At 33.0% G+C, this 21,669-nt stretch overlaps 1 protein-coding gene across 1 annotated transcript; it reads left to right on the top strand.

Moving 5' to 3' along the window:
• The first annotated feature begins 3,586 nt into the window (after positions 1–3,586).
• LOC126702235 (beta-galactosidase 10) lies at positions 3,587–19,712 on the top strand. Its single transcript, XM_050400896.1, has 19 exons — positions 3,587–3,941; positions 4,528–4,623; positions 4,735–4,847; positions 5,211–5,277; positions 5,442–5,534; positions 7,460–7,603; positions 9,608–9,696; positions 9,895–10,000; positions 10,208–10,295; positions 10,415–10,533; positions 11,311–11,475; positions 12,044–12,252; positions 13,398–13,507; positions 14,385–14,494; positions 15,057–15,164; positions 17,557–17,667; positions 17,846–18,057; positions 18,728–19,055; positions 19,416–19,712. The coding sequence occupies exons 1-19, from the start codon at positions 3,768–3,770 to the stop codon at positions 19,524–19,526; spliced, it is 2,553 nt and encodes an 850-aa protein (XP_050256853.1). The 5' UTR covers positions 3,587–3,767; the 3' UTR covers positions 19,527–19,712.
• The last annotated feature ends 1,957 nt before the right edge of the window (positions 19,713–21,669 follow it).

Here is a 21,669-nt window from a genome sequence, read left to right as displayed (position 1 = left end):
TATATAAAATCAAATTATTTTATTTAATATATAAAATACAAAAATCAAGTGATCTAGTACCTATTATAGTATGGTATTATCACCGACTAGAGATTTGCGGGACCCAACAATTTAGACAAATTGGGAATCATTGTCCGACTTATGTCGGTAGACTCGGTCCCCATGTTTCCGCGTTACACTGTTCTAGTTTCTATAACACTATTTTTATTGAACAAAATTAAATTTACTATATAAATATAAGTAAGTGAATCTTTTCCTATATTTTGGTCTAATTGTTTAATCAAATTGATTAATCAGCTCAAACTGATTTCACGTGATTGGCAGTCTTTTTCAAAATCTGAGCTCTATCTTCACCTGATTTATGTTTTGGTCAACTGTTCTTCACTGATTGAGTAGAAATTTTATGATGATTACTTGATTACCCAACATTGACCATGCTTCATAATATACACATTGACCAATGATGGCTTTTGAAAGGCAAATCAAGCTTGTAATTGAAAAGCACAACATCTTGGGTCTTCTTCTCCTGTGCCATATGAAATCTTTGGCTTCTTTTGTTTAGGTTCTTTTATAAATTATGTATATATTATATTGAGAATGACATATTAACAAATAATTCAAAATAAAAAAAATCCAGAATAGAGTCAAGAGTTTGAAAATTAATATAGCTTGAAAATTATTTTTTACTTTTGACTAAAATTTGACGCAAGTATTAAACATTTGAAAAAAAAAAGTTGTCAAGATTTTTGTACCTCAAATGATATTTTATAGTATTTTTAAATATCTAGTGATCAAAGCTCCCTCCCATTTATTTATTTATTTAAGTTTGAAAGTTATTATCAGGTAAGTTGGAGGGTTGAAAGCAAGGAAGAAATATCCTGTCATATTATTGCAAACAGCTATCATACAGTCATATGGCTTGACTCTTGAGTGCAATGGCAGGAACTGGTCCCTATCACCTTTGGCTTTTCAAATCATAAAAAAAGTACAGAAGTTTCCAACCTAATTAATTAGTAATTACAACCAAAAAAAGTTCATGAAGGAAAGAAAAAGAAAATTCAAGCCTGGATATTCACCTTGTGTCCTAGACAAACAAACAAACCTGGATCATCATTAATTTTTTTGTTCTTATTGCAAAATGTAGTGTTTTAGGCTTTTAGCACTGCTTAGCAATTGGCCAAGTTTTGGCACATAGGCAACTTTGTAAATGGTCCTTTGGCAAGAAATGGTATAAATAGAAACAAAACAAAATGCAAATCGCCTATCAAAGCTGCATCATTTTCTCTTAGTAGTATTACTTTACCTTCAATACGCATTCAAGAGTATTGTAATACCATCCCATCTCTTCTTATGAATAAATTCCACTCATCAAACTTAAATAAGTTGTATGGACCATTAAGATTTGCTTTGTTTTTTTGTTTTTTTTTTAAGTTTCCCGAATCCAACGTCCAAACTAGTTTAGAAAAGATGAGATTGATTCTAAGTGTTTTATTTATTTATTTATTGAAATTAGATTTTAGCAAAAATGTATTTAATGTAAGCAATATGCTGATGCAAGATGTAATTTATTTTGAATGCACAAATTACTTCTAGTAACTTAGAAAAGGGTAGCTTTATAAATAAACAATGATTAAATACTTAGCATCATTTTTATCCAAAATGCCCAAGTTTAGTTAATAGCTCCTATTATTACCAAAATAAGATAAAATAAAAATTCTAGCTCATAAAAATAATAGGATTGTGTTAAAGTAGAGTTTGATACGATTAATTCTTAGGTATTCTCAGAATATGAAGAATGATGCTTCTTCCTCTCACATTCATGGTGGAGTCCACTCATTAAATTCATGGTGGGGTCCACCATGAATGTGAGAAGAGGGAGCACCATTTATCCATGCTCTAGGAGTACCTAAGAATTTTTCATGCGATACTCATTAATCCTAAGAGGTAATACAATCAGTTGAGGATCCCATCTTCTGAAACAGAGGTCATTAGTATTTCCATCTTCAGTAAGTATAAAATTTACTTATAAAAAGCATTTTGTATGCACCACCCATTTTTTTTAGAACACATTTTTTTGTTTTATTTATTTATTTATTATTTTTGAGAAGTATGATAGAATTTCACAACTTATAACATTTTCTCCATAATGATTACTCTTTATAATTAAGCCAAGATACCAATCCAGTGGAATGAATCTTAAAATTAAAAATGCACTATGACATAATACATTTTTAAAAATGCACTATGAAAAATAATGTTTGGTATTATGCTAAAACTTGTATTGAAAAATAATTACATTGAATCTAATTGTGTTTGGTTATGTCATTGGAGAATGTATTTTTATATTAAATAATATTTTATTTATGAAAATATTATGCAATTAATAACTTAAAAATAAATATCTGTACCACAAATATAAAAAATAATGTTGTTCCGAAGTCCAAATATATGTCTAATATAAATATTGAAAAGAATGTGACATCCTAGAATATCTTTCTGATTCATTTGTCAACTAATATGATCTAATTTCCTCAAAAAAAAAAAAAAAAACTAATATGATCTAATAATAATGTTAATGTTTGATTGTAATGCATATCAAATGAAGAAATATGGCCAACAACCTTAGTTTAGTAATATTATCTACTCTCTTTTATATGGAGTATATAAAAGAATCACAAGTGTCTCTTGAAAACTCCAAAACGATAAATTCCATTATTTCTATTTTCTGATACAGTTATGACTTTATTATTATAAAATCTGTAGTTCCAATTTTTTTTTTTTTTTTTAAGAGTAGTGTTATATATGAAAGTCGTAATATTTTTTCACATCAGAAAAGTTAATAAGTTTTTATTAATTTTCTTCTATATCCTTACTAATATATTTTTTTTCTATTACTAACACTTTCCTACCTTAACAATTGTAAAATATTTTCTAAATATTATCATGGCTTTGGAGTTATTATTTAAAAACAAAACAATAAGTTTAGAGGCACAATAGAACAGTCAACAAATTTCATAACTATTTGTCGGTGATGGGTTTATATATATAAGAATTAAAAATAACCTCTCAACTTAGCAAGTTTGAAATTTGTTAAAATAACGATTTGTGTAGGTAGCATTCTTCAAAACAAAAACAAAAACGAAAAAATGGTCAATAATCTAACATTACAGCTTATTCCTCTTACTTTACCACAACTCTTTTACGTGAATGATTGTGAACAGTGAAGAAAAAATAATAGATTCATGTAAAGGTAACAGACAATAACATTAGGTAGTCGTGAGAAATGATAAGATAATTATGAGAAAGAATTTAGTAAAAGAAAATATAAGGATTATAACTATTATCACAACTTTAATTATAATTTACCCACATGGCAAGTTGTGAACTGTAGAGTAAAAGTAGTGGATATGCATCTACATCTTCACTATTTACAGCCCGCAATATTAATAAATTTCAGCAAAATTGTGACAAGGATTGTGATTCTAGCGTTTACTCTTTAGTTGAAGTTGGTGTTAATAAAATAACTAATAATTGGTTGGACAGAGTGTTAGGCAATTATCTGTCTAGGAGTACCTCTGATGACCTCAACAGCACACAACATTGCCCCCAAGCCATAAATAAACATGCCGTGTCTGTTCTGTTTCTTCCCTCCCCCAATGGCCAATGGCGAATAGACACTGTAGCTTCTAGTCACTTACATTGATAAGCTTCACCTTAAAAGATTAAGGAAGGAAGGAACTCACAACTCACAACTACTCCACTGCAAAATGAAGCTGTCCTATTGCTTCATTGTGATCCACTCAATATTCTTGTTCTTGTGCTTCACATTCACACTCTCATTGGCTGAAAATGTCACCTATGACTCTCACTCTCTCATCATCAAAGGCCAGCACAAGCTCCTCATCTCCGCTGCCATTCACTACCCTCGCAGCGTTCCCGCGGTTAGTGGGTTGTTGTTGTTTTTTTCTTTCTACATTGTTTATTCATTTTTGTATAATGGGTAATGCTCCGTTTGTCTGCTCAGAAACCATGGGAAAATATAGGATTTGTGTGTGTATAGATTATAAGTTAGTGTTTGTGAACAAAAGGAACTCAGTTTTAATCCAAACAAAGTGTAGAATGACTCGTCTGAGAAGGAGTTAATCTTTCACATTTCCAGAGCAACCAAACGTGATGATTGTTCTTTCTCCGTAATGCTCTGATTTTACAGTTTCTTGGTTTTCATGAATCATATTTGCTTATTTGTTTGATTTTTTATGTATTCTTCTTTGGTTACTGATAATTTTTGGAAAGAGAATCTGTGTTTGCTTGTTTAATTTATTATTCTCTCCATATGGTTTCAATAGAACCTATGTGGTTTTTAATTTTTTGCTGTATTGATTCTCTCTTTGAAATGGCATTCTGGATTGCAAATTGTTTGGCTATCTGATTGTTTTCTATGGTTTTTTTTTGGGATTTCCTTTTTTTTGGGGGGTGGGTTTTTGTGATGGAGATTGATTCTATTTGTATTAATCTGGTATATGGTAGATGTGGCCGGGTTTGGTTCAAACAGCGAAGGAGGGAGGGGCCGATGTGATTGAAACGTATGTATTTTGGAATGGTCATGAACTTTCTCCAAACAATGTGAGTAGGATAAAAGATGTGTAGTAATTAATAACAGATGCATTCTCTGTATTTATCTAATTATGTTAACATTGGTTTGTCTCTTCTTCTATTTGAATTGGGAAATCCTAGTATTATTTTGGGGGGCGATACGATCTGGTCAAGTTTGTGAAGATTGTTCAGCAGGCGGGTTTATATTTGATTCTTCGAATTGGTCCATTTGTTGCAGCAGAATGGAACTTTGGGTACGTTATTCTCATTGTTGAATGTAATATTGTTTCCTCATTGCAATACTACTTTGGATATGCAAGAATGTCTTGGCCCAAATGATATACATTAAGTTCTAGATTTTATTGATTCTCTTTCAGTTCACATGTAATTTCATATTCATGTAATTTTTTAGGGGAACTTTGTATAAATGAGGTTCCTCTATTTTTTATAAAGCTTCACTTATAAATAATGAAATATTTGTCTGCAGAAAAATGAAATCATTTTAAATAGGCTGTCAATGTTTAAAACTATGGAGAGTTGCACTTATTAATGTTCACACACTCTTTCAAACTTCAATTATTGCTTGGAAATTCCTAAATTACAGTTCCATGATACAGTGGCATACCTGTTTGGCTGCATTATGTGCCAGGCACTGTTTTCCGGACAGACAACGAGCCTTTTAAGGTATAATAATTTGGACTCTCAAAGACTAATGGCTTAAACTCTAAGAACATTTTAAAAGTATCATTCAATAAGATTATATTTTAAGTTCTTGCAATGCGAATGTTTAACATATGAAATGATATTCATTCCCTTTCTAACTGATTTGGCTACTTTGTGGGGTTTAGTATTACATGCAGAAGTTCACAACATTCATAGTGAACCTAATGAAACAAGAGAAGCTTTTTGCATCACAAGGAGGTCCCATCATTTTGGCCCAGGCAAGTCTGACTTATAATCTGAAAGTAGCAAGTAGCTTGATAAGAGTGCTGAATTTTTGAACTTTGCCTTATCCTCTCTCAAAACTCATGTCAATATTTAGTTAGAATGTTGAAAGTTCTGGACCTTGTGGCTCTTGAGCCTCAACTATTTCAAATTATTATTCTTTGAGGCTACACTGGATTTTGTGCTATGTTAAATTTGCAAGTAGTTGTACAAAGCTCACAATTCTATCTTGGTTGTAGCACAAGAAGATGATGCTTGCTTCACCGCTAGTGGTGGTATTAGTAGGCACACTACTTCCTATGAACTCTAGTTGTTTGGAGTTATCAATATCAACTTTTAGTAATCACAAGATTTTAAGAAGTTTTATAAGGGATGATTATTTATTTATTTATTTATATACATATTTCAATAGGATCACATAAATGACATAACAGAGCAATATGTATCATTTTTTTTTCATTCATGGATACTCATTTATTTTGTATCCTGCCATATGTCGGCAAGTTGGCATATCTGTATCAGATACTTATTAGATATAGTACAGCATCTCTTTAAAGCATCCATGCTTCCTAACCTGAAACTGTATGAAACATTAATTTCCCTGGCCATCATTAGTTGGTCTAAGACTTGGACAATCAAGGTCTTAAAGAACTTTGATCATGAAATTAGATAGAATAGGAAATATTTTAAGAGCGTACTAAACCTGAATGTATGATTTCATAATCTAGTAATTTTTGTGGGCTTGAAATATGATTTAGGGAAAGTTTTTCCAGTTGTTTGATTAGTTCTTCTCACTCATTTGTTCATCGTATTGTGTGATTGATCTAAGACTTGGACAGTCAAGATCTAGAACTTCGATTTTGAAATTAGATAGAATGGGAAATATTTTAAGAGCGTACTAAACCTGCATGTATGATTTCATAATCTAATTATTTTTGTGGGCTTGAAATATGATTTAGGGAAAGTTTTTCCAGTTGTTTGATTAGTTCTTCTCACTCATTTGTTCATATTATTGTGTGATTGAAACTGACTATCACATTCATTGTATAAAAAAGTTAGTCTTTTGTTTGCATATTCATAGATTGGGATGCTTATTTTACTTGAATATAATATAAGTTTACTTACTAAAAGGATATTGATGTTTGAGAGCAAACACTTATCTTGTCTCTTAAAAGTTGAAGGCATACATGAGAAATTTCTTTTTAGAGAAAGATTACCATATTTCTATTTGAATTTCAAATTACTATTTCTATGAGAAAAATCCAAAACTCTGTGTTAATTACTATGTCTTTCCTTTATCTATTATATTATACCATTTTATCTTACTCGGTTAGACTCTTCAACTGTGTTATCTCCTTTGAGCTAGGCATGGCTAGGATAGTAGTAAGTTTATACTCCTCTATGACATAGGAAAAATCACAACAATTTCATTTACAAAATTAGGAACAAGAAAAATAAAAGTTTGAAAATCTATGAGTTAGCATCGAGCGAAAGAAAATTGCCAGTTTTCAGCACCTAGGGTTTGCTATAGTTAGCACCAAACTGTTGGGGCAATTTCAATAGAAATTTCATTCATCTAAGTAATCCTCTTCAACAGGAGTACAATACTTTGCATATATAATAACTAACATAGACACCCTAATTCCAACAAAAGAAATCCCAGTTATTGAATTACAAATGTTAGCTTGACTCTAATAAAAAAAGTACTAATAACCTAATTAACTACTAGGACCTAAAATAAAATACTATTGGCCAATAAAAAGTTATAATTGGCTCCAAAATCAAATAAGATTAAATTAAAATAAAATTCTCATTGCGGTTGCATCACTTTACTTTGATGTGCTTTTCCTTCTTGTCTTATTTTTTTTTCTTTACATATATTGAGATTGCAGTAATCATTTCTTTTTTTCTTTTCTTGCAGATTGAAAATGAATATGGATACTATGAAAGCGGTTATGGAGATGCGGGGAAGCGATATGCCATGTGGGCTGCTAGCATGGCTGTTTCTCAAAATATAGGTGTCCCTTGGATTATGTGCCAGCAATTTGATGCTCCTGATACTGTGGTAAGAGCGTATTTTCTAACTGAAGTAGAACTTATGTGCATTTACTAAATGTCTTTAATGCAATGCAGATCTTAATATCAAGAAATATAGTTATTTGGGACATGTAATCATGTGCCTGCACATGTGTAAATGAGTGGTATTAATCATTTTTATTGTCCTTAGTATGAGTTACTTTGATTTGGTACATTTGGTTTACGACATGTTTTACCTTGTGTACTTTAGTTTGCTTTAATGGAATATATTCTTATATTAGATTAATATAAGAATGAACATTGTTTTTACATTGTGATTTATACTTTTGTGTGTTATAATCTTTCATTTAAGATTTGAAGTACATTTGTTTCTCAAACTATTCACACTGAACATATTTTTGTCCTTGTAGTTTCTATTTCTTTAACTCCCGGCAAAAACAATTAATAACCATTTTTCTCACAATAAATACTCCATAATGTCAACTGTTTAGATTTGATGACTGCCTCATTTCTTATCCTCTTCTTTTCATTCACTGATCCCATCCTCTACTATTATATGTTGTGTGAGTGTGTATCATGTAACTCTTGTTAGGTTTTTAGTGTTCATTCCATGACATGTAATAAATTTCAATTTATTGGTGTATAATTCATTCATTGTAAAAGTGAATTGATTCTGAGTCAGAAGCTGCTCAGAGATGACAAAATTTTGATATGCTCAAAATGAAATGTTGATAATCTTTTGTCCAGCATATCATTTTCACCATAATGAATTTCACTTGTTTTATTGGGAACTAGACATCAGAGGCTGCAAAATGGATGCAAATTTGACCTTATTTGGATTTGAAACGAGTGAGATTTCGCCAGTTAAGTTGATACAAGAATGTGGAATTTGAGAATTTTGACTACCATTTGATCAACTCTCAATCAATCGAAATTAGGATTTTGACAGCCATTCAATTGACTCTTGATCAATCAAAAATCTGTGTCTCGGTTTTGCTTACATGTTTTAATTGAAGTTGGAGTATTGCTTTTAACCCTACTTGCAAAAACTATAAACGGACTTATAAAGCACAACTTTCATAAGGTTTGTGGAAGCAGAAATAGAGTACCACTCAGAGAGAAACTCAGAGACCCCATCTCTGTAAACTTGCAAGTACAGAAAGCCGTAATGTTATCAGGTGTGTATCCATATGTTGCGATACAAAGATCTTGAAACCACAACCTAGCGAAGTTCACTGCGGTCTCAAATCTTTCAGGTGGTGCCTTGGAGTTGGTCAGATATTCTGGTTGTGAACACAGATGGGTTGTTCGTGAACAGATTTATGTAGAAGTTCAGATGTTCCAAAGCTGTTGAGGGTTGCAACAGTGAGTTCATCTACTGGGATTGTAGAGTTTTAGGTAACAAAAGTTTTGTTCTAGATCGTAAACTCCTTTTATAGTGTATTTCCTTTTTTGGGGTGTGTCACCCTCATAGTTGTTTTTCCTTTTGGAGAAGTTCTCCATCAGTTTTCCACTTTGTCACCATATCGTGTGTCTCATGCTTTTATTGCTTTTATTTTGCTTTATGATTTGGTGAATTGCTGTTTTGTGGTTCTTAATCTCGATATTGTTGATCACATAATTGGTTTGATTCGAAATTAATTGATGAATTCGCTGCATAATCAATTTGGAATCTAAACCGTTCTTTCATCTCTCTCTCTCTCTCTCTGTTTCTGTGTGTGTGTATGAGTTTGTGACACACGTGTCCATACAAACACATTTCGTCTGTGTTACACGTGTCTTCTTGCTGATATGTTTAACGAATTGTTATATCATACATTCAGTTCATTCTTGCTATAGTAATTATTCAACTTTGAAAAGTTACAGGAACACTCTATGCTTACAAATATTTGTCTAGCATGGTAATTCTATGATTTTTCATATACTCAACATCGGGCTGTCCTTTCCCTTCTTTCATAAAATAGATCTGTAACATTAGGACAAATGAGAATATTAACATTCAACACAAAAATGGCCTTTTTTTCTTTTGCAGATTGATACTTGTAACTCCTTCTACTGTGATCAATTCAAACCTCTTTCTCCCAAGAAGCCCAAAATTTGGACTGAAAATTGGCCTGGCTGGTAATTTTTCATTTCACCTTTTATCTCTGCATTCTTCTCCTCTTTTGAAGTTTGCATTGGAAAGTTTACTTCACTTATCTTATCAGTTGACTTTTATCCTCAAAGTCACTCAAAGGACAATTGAATGCTCCCAGTCTAGCTTTTGTGAATCATCTTTTATGTCTTTAATTAGTTGGAGCGAGTCTTTTGCCTTTTCAGGTTTAAAACATTTGGAGAGGGAGATCCTCATAGGCCACCGGAAGATGTTGCCTATTCTGTTGCCCGTTTTTTCCAGAAAGGTGGCAGCGTCCAAAATTACTACATGGTATGTTCATTACTTATCAATTCATCATGATTTGTTTTCTACATTTAGTGTGATGTTGTTATTGATTAAGTGTTTTATTTGGTGATTCACTCCTAGTACCATGTTAAAACTCCAAATTATTAATTTTATAATAATTGATATTATGATATCATCATCATCATCATCATCATCATAATCTAATTATAATTATTGCTATTTTCTTGCTAGTATCATGGTGGAACAAATTTTGGTCGCACTGCGGGTGGACCATTCATCACCACAAGTTATGACTATGATGCACCAATTGATGAATATGGTATGCAATTGACATTTCTTGTTCTTAACCTTTATATCTCTAATATGAAAATATTGGCAATTCACTATAAAAAATATGCAGAGTAATATTAATTTGAAGGTTTTTTGTATGGCCTATAGGATTGCCTCGGTTTCCAAAATGGGGACACCTTAAAGATCTTCACAGAGCTATAAAGCTTTGTGAGCATGCATTGCTCAATAGTGAGCCAATTCATATATCACTAGGTCCTTCCCAAGAGGTAATTTCCTCATTTTAGCCTTTGACATTTAATCAGTGCTATATAGTTAAATGATTAATTTTACTAGTTTCTTGGCAAATCAAAAGTTTTACATTGAGTTCATATAATTCATCTTGCTGACTTCAGACTTGCAAGAATACACGTACGAATTGGAAATAGTATATTTTGTTAACTGAAGCATGCCTCAATTTTTGTGGTGTTGATGTATGATGTGCTTGTTATCCATTGTTGGCCTACCTTCTATTGTCTTTGCTGTTGGAAGTAATGGTTCACCTACATGATATTGATCAAATCCTGGGAAATCTCATTTGTTTGAGTTTTTTTGTTTTTTGTTTTGTTTTTTTTTTTTTTTTGGGTGTGTGTGTCATAAATTTGTTTTCTTGTTGATTTTTGTTTTAAGCAAATGCAATATTAACTAACATGAGTATTCTGGGCTTGAGCATGTTTGGGAACAGGTCAATATACTGTATTGTAGCCATGAGGTCGTATCCAGCATAAAACCATTTATTTTATGATTTGGGTATAAACTTCATATGTATTTGGATACTGAGCTAAAGATAACCTATCCTGGATCATGTTGTCTGCAAAACTAGGAGACTGCATAGGTATTGAGGGGAGGAATTCTTTTCACCTTTTAGTATTTATATATTGCTTCTCACTTTCTATAATGATTTTAAATTTTCATTAATATATTCTGTTGTCTACAATTTAGGATTGGAATATGCCTTTATTCTGTTCAGCAATTGCACCCATTTACTGAATAACCTAAATTTTTAGGCGGATGTCTACACTGACTCTTCAGGAGCATGTGCTGCATTCATTTCTAATGGGGATGATAAAAATGACAAGACAATAGAATTTCGGAATGTGTCATATCACCTGCCAGCATGGTCAGTTAGCATTCTGCCTGACTGCAAGAATGTAGTATTTAACACAGCAAAGGTAACTAGTCATATTTTCTTTCCATGCCTGTATTCTGCTAAATATCTTATTTTTCAAACCAATTTGAGATCCTGGAGAAAGATAAAATCAATATGATCACAAGGTCACAATTAAATGCCTGGAAGTGCATCAAAATGCAATAGTAATGATTTTGTGTACTGTTAAGCATCTTCTAGTAGCAGCAAAATGCATTTAAAATCATAGGCTTGTTTGTTCCCCATGTATCTTACTTTTTGCCCAGTGTTTTAATTGCATCTGAGTAACAAGTACACTGACAAGGGTTCTACCTTGTGAAAAGTGCACTAAGACACAGCTGTCAATGACCAAATGTTTTCTGACACTCGTAGATATAGTTGTTTTGGACATGGTAGAGATGCTGAAAGAAAGGTCTTTTGTAACTTAAGTATATGTCACAAATTTCTTAATTGTTATCAATTGTGTTAACGGCTAATATGGAAATAAACTGCCAACACAGCGGTGATGAAATGGATTCTTTAGAACTCCTTAATTGTGTACAGATTTCTTGCACTTAATTAGACTTTGCACTTAAACATGAAATCTTCAACAGGTTAGAGCTCAAACCACCATAGTGGAAATGGTACCAGAGGATCTGCAACCACCACCAGCATCACCAACTATAGGCGTTAAAACTCTTAAGTGGGAAGTATTTGTGGAGAAGCCTGGGATTTGGGGAGAAGCTGACTTCATTAAAAATGTCTTTGTAGATCACATCAATACCACAAAAGATACTACTGACTACCTTTGGTATACAACAAGGTTCGTCTTGCTATTTAGAAGATAATGTTATATTTTCTCTCAAGTCAAAATGCAGTTTTTGTCACTTGAAGATACTGATAGATAGCCTTTAATAGTTGTATGTGACAGAATGGATAAGTGATGAAGAAATGTGTGCATACTTAATGTTATATCTCTTACATTAGGAAAGTAGAAGGCTAATAAGTAATCATCCTTTCTAAAAAAGACTCATCTCCCATCTCCATGATTACTAATTGAAAGTGCAAGCACAGCCCCTCACTTGCACCATCTGGGTCCTAAAACAAAAACAGAAAGAGAAACAAACAATTAAACAGAAATTGAATTGCATGAACAAGGTTCTGATGTTATGTTAGGAAGCATGTGTCAAGAGCTTAAACTATAACGAATCAGGCCAATTCAAGCACGCACTAAAATTTTATTATTAATTGGCTTTTGTCTGTCCATATCTATGAGGGTGGAGAGAGAGTTTCCAAACTGGGTTTCTATATAGATGTTGGTAACTCCTGCACTTATTTTTTGTTGTCTTTTTTACTTTCTTACAAATTCTCTTATTGCTACATGTTGTACAAAATTGTTGAAATCAGATCTCTCTCTCTCTCTCTCTCTCTCAAGATTGTACAAAAGGCTCCCTGTTTTTGTGGGATCTGGGAGAGGAGGTTGGTAGGGAGCCTTTTCCCCAATTCTCTTTCTATACATATTTATAGCTTTATTACATATGCATGCATATATGTTGATATGTATGTTGTATGGATCCTATTATCAATTTAAAATATGCTGCACTGGAGATAGAGAGAGAAGGAAAAAAAAAAAAAAACTTTCTTCTCAAAATAAACAAGAGCCAACTCTTGAACACAACAATTTCTGGGTTTCCATGTTCACTGTGTGTTAGGGTACCTGTCTGTTTTGTGAATCTGATTGGATTTTCACAACAGAGCCTTTCATGTGTTCCTGTGCTTTCTTTATGAATTTGGGAAAAAATGTTGGTGGTTTGTTTTATGGGATTTCTGGAAGTTAGTGGATCTGTTCTATTTGTTTTATGCATTATGAGCCCACGACCATGCAGAGTTTAATTAATTTGCAAATTATATTTGAGACAGAGGTGGATTTAAGGGTAGATTTTGAATCATACTATATTTCAATGACAGTATATTTGTCAACGAAAATGAAGAGTTCTTAAAGAACGGAAGCAATCCAGTTCTTCATATTGAATCAATGGGTCATGCTCTACATGCTTTTGTGAATCAGGAACTTGAAGGTATCTGTTTCTCCCAACAATTTATGTTAGTTGCATATGTAAATCCTATATATCAATAGTTATATATTGTTTTTAAAGACATGTAGTTTGCAATTTCCATTTTGTCACATTACTTCCTTTTGCTATCCTTATGTGTAGTGCTATTTTAATATGATCAGTTTGCTTGGTGCATAAATATATTGAATTATTGTTATAGACTTTTATATTTTGTGTTGACCTTTGGAAAAAAAAAAAAAAAAAAAAAACTGTGACTGTATCTTTAAATATTTATATAGATCAATATATAAATATATATATATATATACACTGCCTTTTTTTCTTTTCTTTTTTTCATTTCATAGATACACTGAATGGCTGGGTTGAATGGTGTTGAGTATTGACTTCTATTGGCCGTAAAGCAATTTTTTCTACTGTACAAGTTCCTAGTTCGGGTGAAATATGCTTGCTTCTTACTTAAATTGTTGAGTGTATGAATAAATTACTGGACTATATTGGTGCATTTGAATTTAATTTCACCCTTTCAAAGTGCATTGGATCATTAGAAACAGCAAAAGACAGCTCTTTTTTGTTTATATCTATCATGCTTTTAGGTACAAAGCTGCTCATTTTTAAATGTAGGTGAAATACTACTGGCATCAAGTTTGCTGTCTTTGCTATTGCTCTTGTGTCACTCACTGCTTATCTACTAGATTTTTTTGTCTATATGTCCCCTGCTTATGATTGAATTCATTCTGATGGTTTTTATGCCAGCATCATGTATGCATGTGTTCTTCTGAGTATATTGGAAATTTGTGAGTGATCTGGATAACTTTGCAATAGTAGCTTCTTAAAATACTCTTGCAAGTAGTCTTAGTTATATTTGTACCTGATCTTTCAGGTAGCGCATCTGGAAATGGCACACATTCACCATTCAAATTTAAGAAACCTATTTCTCTAAAGGCTGGGAAGAATGAAATTGCTCTATTAAGCATGACTCTTGGTCTAGCAGTGAGATACTCTTCCTTTATAAGTGCTAATTTTTTCTGACTGTAAGACACTAAATTCATTTATACCAATGGAAAATCAACCATTTGTTGATGTTAATCTCCATTCTGGCTATAGGGTTTGCCTTCCATTGACAATATGAGCACCAATCTGTAGATTTCTATCTAATTATATACTTCATTCTTTCAAGAATTGGGAAAAACTTGATCCTATGTACCCCATGTCCCTGATAATGATGTCATCATAGTTTAATGTATCATCAAACCTTGATCCAACCTTAAAACCTTGAACCTCTCCGTTTGCGAGTTCCTCAAACAGTCTGGTTTTTAAAAGTATTGGTAGTAACTTCAGAAATTTGTCTTCCTGATAGATACCTAGAGGGTTCCATGCCATATTATTGCAGCAAGTGATCTGCAATTGTTTCAAAGCAATATATCATTTCAGTCATAGGTTTAATCTGACACTCATCAGTCAAGATAGAATATAGCAAGAATTTTCTTTGAACTCTCTAAGTTTTGGTTGCCTGTATTGCCGTGAACCCTTATTTCTCTCTCTCTTTCTATAGACTGCAGGAGCATTTTATGAATGGAGAGGAGCAGGACCAACAAGTGTCAAGATTGAGGGGTTCAATAATGGGACAATCGACATGTCTTCATATGCTTGGACCTACAAGGTACTTCACTTTCCTAATCAGTTTCTCAAACTGTTTGGACGTTTTTAAATGTTTTAGTTGTAATAAACTTTAATGAAAGCTTGTCAATTCTGACATAATATAGCTGTTAAATTACCGATTGTCCTAAAAGTTTAAGCTATTAGAAAATGATGAGTTTAATTACTTAAACATAATTCTAACACTCTCCCTCACTTGTGGGCCTAAACTTCCCTTTAGTAAGTGGGGGACCAATAAGTGAGAATCTAACATTTTAAATGGGAGGTAGAGTGAAGACAGAGATCGAATTCAGGATCTCCTGCTCTAATATCATGTTAAATTACCGATTGTCCCAAAAGTTTAAGCTATTAGGAAATGGTGAGTTTAATCACTTAAACATAATTCTAACACTCCCCCTCACTTGTGGACTTAAACTTCCCTTTAGTAAGTGGGGACCAACAAGTGGGAATTTAACATTTTAAAGGAGGTAGAGTGAAGACAGAGATCGAATTCAAGATCTCCTGCTCTGATACCATGTTAAATTACCGATTGTCCCAAAAGTTTAAGCTATTAGGAAATAGTGAGTTTAATCACTTAACTATAATTCTAACAATATCAATATAGATTGAACTAGTTCCTGATTTTTATATACCCCGAGAAGCTTATCACTCTTTAGCTTTCGCAATAAATATGATAGGAATGCCATGACAAAGCTATTTTAAATGTAGATTCATCAATGTAAAACTTTATACAGTCCCTGGGGAGCTCTTAACCTGTAGGTTTCAATGAGCTCATATTTAGGGAGGAGAAAAGCAGTTGCTACCTCATTTCATGAGCTTGGAGACCAACCATAATCTCATATGTAAAAAAATAACTTGTGATTATCCAGTGATAGGGGCTATGAAGTTAAGGCATGGAGGTGGTCTGTTAGAAACCCACCCTCCTCTAGTTCAAGAATCGACCTTCACTTAGCAATGGTGGATAAAACTAGTTTTTAATTTAAATGGAAAGGATCTTCTGGAATTTAGTCAAAGTAACATTCTAAGAAGAAGAAACAAGTTCCAGTGGCTAGTCCACTTGCAATAGGACTGCTACAGTATTTATTGAAAAATATACAGTTTCCTAGATAATATCTTGAGCAAAACTTAAATTTGAATTTCTAGCTGCCATCCAATCCAGTGAGTGCCCAAAGATCTAGTCCTTAGATAGGGGTTTGTTACCTCAGACCCAAAATGGGACATTTTATACTTTCATAAAACTCCATTCTAGTTTCCACTATTTGGAAAAGAGAACTGCCATTTGTCATTAAAAAAGAAAGTCACTTGGCTTCTTGAAATGCCATTCAATAGTTGATCGAAACATCATTTGACAAATAAAGCATCTTTTTGTATAGCAAGGAATCTAATGAAAAGCATTCACTTGACATAACAGCCTACAGCAAGGAGTCTCTTCTTCTTTTGGAATGTCATTTTCCCTCCTCGTACTTCTTGCACCTCAAAGATCTATGCCTTGCAGATCTCAATTTCCAATGCTTCTACTTTTGAGGACAAAAGTAACAGCCAAAGGCTGTAAGTGAAGGGGCCATTATGTATATGAAGTGTTAACATGTTACTTTAACAATAAAAAGAAATCTAATTGCCATGACTGTGAATTGGATGAGCCACTTGAGCTTCCAACAACAACAATAAAGCCTTAGTCCCAAAATTTGGGGTTGGCTGTGAATCCTTGATAGATTAGATTGGGCTTTCCACATGCTAGAATCTTGTTTTGGTTCATTCTTAAACATAATAGAGACAATCTAGTAGTTAATTTCAAGCTCTCCAGTTAAATCCACCTGTGATCATTTTGTCTTCTTTAATTGCAATAACTTTTATGGCCATAGAAGAGCATAGTGCTACACATCCTCATTTTGGAGTCAATCGACAAAGGATATGTCATGATTGACGGGTAAATCCAGATTTTTATCCTTCTCAAAAAATACATTGAAGTATAGTTTTTTTAATTATGTTGTATATCAATATATATCTGACAAATGCTCAAAGTCAAACCTCCTTTTACTATTCCAAAATTGTCCATACTGACCTGGTTATACTGACACAAAAATCAAGCCAACCACGTAGCTTGTTTAAAACAATGAGCTGTTTTGAATTGCTAGCCTCACAAACTCTTTACAGAGTTCAATATTAACCATTTCTCCCCCAGCTAAACTGAGCTCAAACGCTTAAGTGCTCACATCAGCTTGGCTCATTTTCACCAATCTAACTTAACTACTTGTGAGTGAAGCAGCACGTCCTGAAATTTCAGCAGGGGTGCAAAATCAGATAAGATAGGCTTAATCTTGAAAGTCTTGTTCTTAGAATTCAGGCTTAAAGGTTTCTTAAACGCTAACCCAATTTCTCTTTCCTGCTTTTCTCAGATTGGATTACAAGGAGAACACCTTGGATTATACAAGGCTGATGGTTTGGATAATGTGACTTGGTTATCAACCTCAAAACCACCAAAGAAACAGCCTTTAACGTGGTACAAGGTAAACACTTGGAGAATTATTTTCGTCTGTGCCTCTGGAAAGACATGGCTGTTGTCTCATCTGGGTTACAGTTTTTTTTTTTTTTTTTTTTGGGGGTTGGGGGGGGGGGGGGGGGGGTGGAGGGGGAAAAGATCAGCATGAGAACATTTTTAAGCTCTGGAAATACACCTTTGTGCAGGTTGTGGTAGACCCTCCACTGGGAAATGAGCCTGTTGGGCTGGATATGATACATATGGGGAAAGGTCTTGCTTGGTTGAATGGAGAAGAAATTGGAAGATATTGGCCTATAAAAAGCTCTATACATGAGGAGTGTGTTAAAGAATGTGATTACAGAGGCAAATTTCTGCCAAACAAGTGCCGTACTGGATGTGGAGAACCAACACAAAGATGGTAAGGGAAAAATTATTGACTGTAAATTAGAATCCCCAAATGCTTTTTTTTTTTTTTTCCTTTTTTGGTTATAATTGCAGCATAACCACAACCACATAGATTTTTGTAATAGAAGATGATTGACCAGCCAGCATAGTTCACAGAGAAATGCTCATACTGCATTGACAATAATGCATTAGAATATATGGGTAAAATTACTTATTTTCCTTTATTTTAATGAAATTTAGATCATTAGGACATCTAGTTTTCACGAATCAAGTAAATCCATACTCCAAAACAAATATAAAAATAGAAGAGAAAGGTTTTTACTTAATTCTGGAGCAATTAGCATGCAGTTGCATTTTTGAAGGTCCTTCCCACGTGTCTTTAGTGATATCCAACTTCTTAAGAACTTTTTACCTGTCATGGATACCTATGTTGCTTTGCCTCTCTATAAAATCTTTTTTGAATACTTTGATTTTTCAGTATGACCACTTACAATATGTTCCTTGAGGTTTTTCATGAGAAAAAACATGTTGTTCATCTTCAGAGTGTGCTTTTTGTTCATCAGTTTCTTGATACTATCTTCTACAGTTAGTAGATCTTTATATTCATCAAACTGTGTCGATATTATATATTTCTTGAAGGCGAAGATGGGCCAGATGGCATTCTTACTTTCTGTTTGGTGCAGGTACCATGTTCCACGCTCTTGGTTCAAGCCATCAGGAAATGTTTTGGTGATCTTTGAGGAGAAAGGTGGAGATCCAACAAAAATCAAATTCTCAAGACGGAAAATCTCAGGTGTATGTGCTCTTGTTGCTGAGGATTACCCTTCTGTTGAATCTTGGCTTGAAAGTGCAAATGACAACAAAACGAAAACATCTGCTTATTTGAAATGCCCTGAGAATACTCGTATATCTACTATAAAGTTTGCCAGCTTTGGAACTCCTACTGGAACATGTGGATCCTACAGCAACGGAGACTGTCATGATCCTAATTCCACTTCTGTGGTTGAAAAGGTGAGGATTTATATATTGCCTCATATTTCTATTACACTAGTTTTGTTGATGTGTCACATATAGTTCTCCTTGTTTCTTTCCTTTCTGTTACTTTATTTTAATTCCTAATGCTTCAGATCATTTGAAATGTCATCCTTCATGTGGCCATTAAATTTCAACTAAACTCAAATCATCATACTTTTTTAATACGCTAAAATACGTCGTTTTGAGTACAAGCAATCCACGTCAGACCTTTTGGCATAAAGCACCAATTCAGCAAAGTAAACACATCAGTTTGTCATACATAAAATGAACACATTCACATCTAATACTGTAATCTCTTTCTTCCTGATTTTTTAATATGCTTCAACGTTATTGCAGCTGTGCCTAAACAAAAATGAATGTGCCATAGAACTAAGTGGAGGAAATTTCAGTGAGGGTTTGTGTCCTACTGCAACTAAGAAACTTGCTGTGGAGGCAGTGTGCAGCTGAAACTACCAATTCCAGCATAGAGAAGATTCAATAGCACATGATATAGTTTTTTGCCTACTGCTGTTTCATCATTTTTATTAATCGAGGTAATTTATGTAAAACAGGCATTGTCCATTGTGCCCATTTTTGCCAATATAAGGCATTCAATATCAATACATATTCCAAGCAGGTAAAGATTGACTCTCACTCAGACTCAGCTCAATAGGATTTAGGGTTGAACTTGATCCACAATTTGAATTATGTGAAAACCTAGGGTGTGCTTTTGAAATGAATAGATAAGAACGTTCCACGTTATTATGCAAATGAAATTATTCTACCATCGCATCCGTTGTGGTGTCCTATGTAAGTAGTTCAAACCTACCTTACATTCCTTTACTATTTATCTATTTCTCAAAAAAAAAAAAAAAAAAAAAAAAAAAAACAAAACAAAAAATTCTGTCATCAACAAACTTCAAGCCAAATAATGGATAGATGATATATTATCATTGAGAGTAATGGATAGTTAGAAACACCAAATTACAAGTAGTGGATAAGAAAATATTCAAATCAAGAGGACATTGCTGGAAGTTTTGTGGGTATTAATGTTAAAATCTTGAAAAAATAATAGTCAAATTAATAGTACTCATAAAAAAAAATAATAACACAATCAATTAAAGATAACATAATTGATTGACGACTAAGTTTTATGAAGCGACCATCACAAGAGTGAATTCCCTTTATCTTGTCAAGAGCCTTGTGGTGTAGTTGTATTGCTTGGTCCTTATGAGGAGAACTCAAATCTGAATCCTCCATTCCTCACTCATTGTTAGTTTTTTACAATTAAAAAAAAAGGAACTCTATATTTCTCATCAACCAATAATTACATTATGTAATGTTACATGCAATTCTATTGTCTAAAAAAAATAAAAAAAAGTTACATGTAATTGATGTCTCGTAGTATGTGGCTCTTATACCACCTTTGTTCTTGACATCAAAACTCACCTTAAAAAGAGTCTTATAGTTAATTTGGCACTTTTTAATGTTTTTAATGAGGTGTTTAGGGTTCAAATTTTCCTCTTTCATTGTGACTATCTATCGAATTATCCATAAAATAAATTTTAATAACACAACCAATCCATCACAAGGAAAAAAAACATTAAGGCCTTGTTTGGTTTGTCACTCACTCATATCCCAACACTCATAACTCAAATCTCCTCATTCAAACTCATATCCCAATATCTCACAACTCTAAGGGTACATTTGGTATGCTGTAATAACTCTTGTAATGAAATAGTTATTCAAGTGTAATAGCAATTCGGTCATTTGGTTGCATTTTTATTACATGGATTAGTTATTACATTGAAATGACTATTCTTTAAATTGAAGAATAGATATTCCTCTTTAAAATGGATGTAATAGCTATTCCTTTTTAAAATGGATGTAATAGCTATTCCTTAGTGAATATAATAGGTTTTAAAATTAATATATTTCCAAAAATATAAAATTTCTTTATACATCATTTTTTACAAACTTTCCATATGTAATAACCAAACTTATGAATAGTAATAGTTATTCCATTACAATGTCTTTTATTCTTAATAATAAAGATTACTATTCCTAATGTAATCTACATTCAGTGTACTAAACGTATCCTAACTCAATAAAACCCATAACTCACTCTCACACTCGTTTGGCTAAAGATTTTCACAGCTATCTCAAATTCAAAAACTCACATTTCTGTCACTCACTGGGTCCCACACAACATTAATTGCACAACAAAAGCATTACAACGTGATGGGACGAGACACTGCTGTAGGACCTGTGTTTGCTGGAAATTTACAAAACTGTCACTGATAACTCAAAACTCTTAACTTGAAAACAGTCTCACCATGTTTCCAAAATTGCTCACCCATCACTCAAAATTATGAAATATTATCACTGAGGTAATGGTTTGAAAATTCATCCAAACAAGCATGCTACCCGTGGGCTCCACTGATTTTGGGTTATGAGTTAACAAAACTGGGATTTGTTAATTCAGTTTAGGGAAATCCAAACAAGGCCTAAACTTCTTAACTTTTCTTTCAAAGATGTTTCTTTTTACCATGTTAGAAGACAAGGAAATTGTGTAGCTCATAGGTTAGCTAGAAGGGCTATTTGTAGTCTT

Source organism: Quercus robur, chromosome 10 (assembly GCF_932294415.1).
Source record: "Quercus robur chromosome 10, dhQueRobu3.1, whole genome shotgun sequence".
NCBI classification, from domain to species: domain Eukaryota; kingdom Viridiplantae; phylum Streptophyta; class Magnoliopsida; order Fagales; family Fagaceae; genus Quercus; species Quercus robur.
This window is presented reverse-complemented; position numbering and strand designations above follow the sequence as displayed.

Bases quoted from the DNA above. Each gene is read 5' to 3' on its own strand.
- LOC126702235 (XM_050400896.1), top strand. From the start codon at position 3,768: ATGAAGCTGTCCTATTGCTTCATTGTGATCCACTCAATATTCTTGTTC. The intron at 7,604-9,607 runs GTAAGAGCGTAT...TTTCTTTTGCAG, and splicing joins TTGATGCTCCTGATACTGTG to ATTGATACTTGTAACTCCTT. The intron at 10,534-11,310 runs GTAATTTCCTCA...CTAAATTTTTAG, and splicing joins CACTAGGTCCTTCCCAAGAG to GCGGATGTCTACACTGACTC.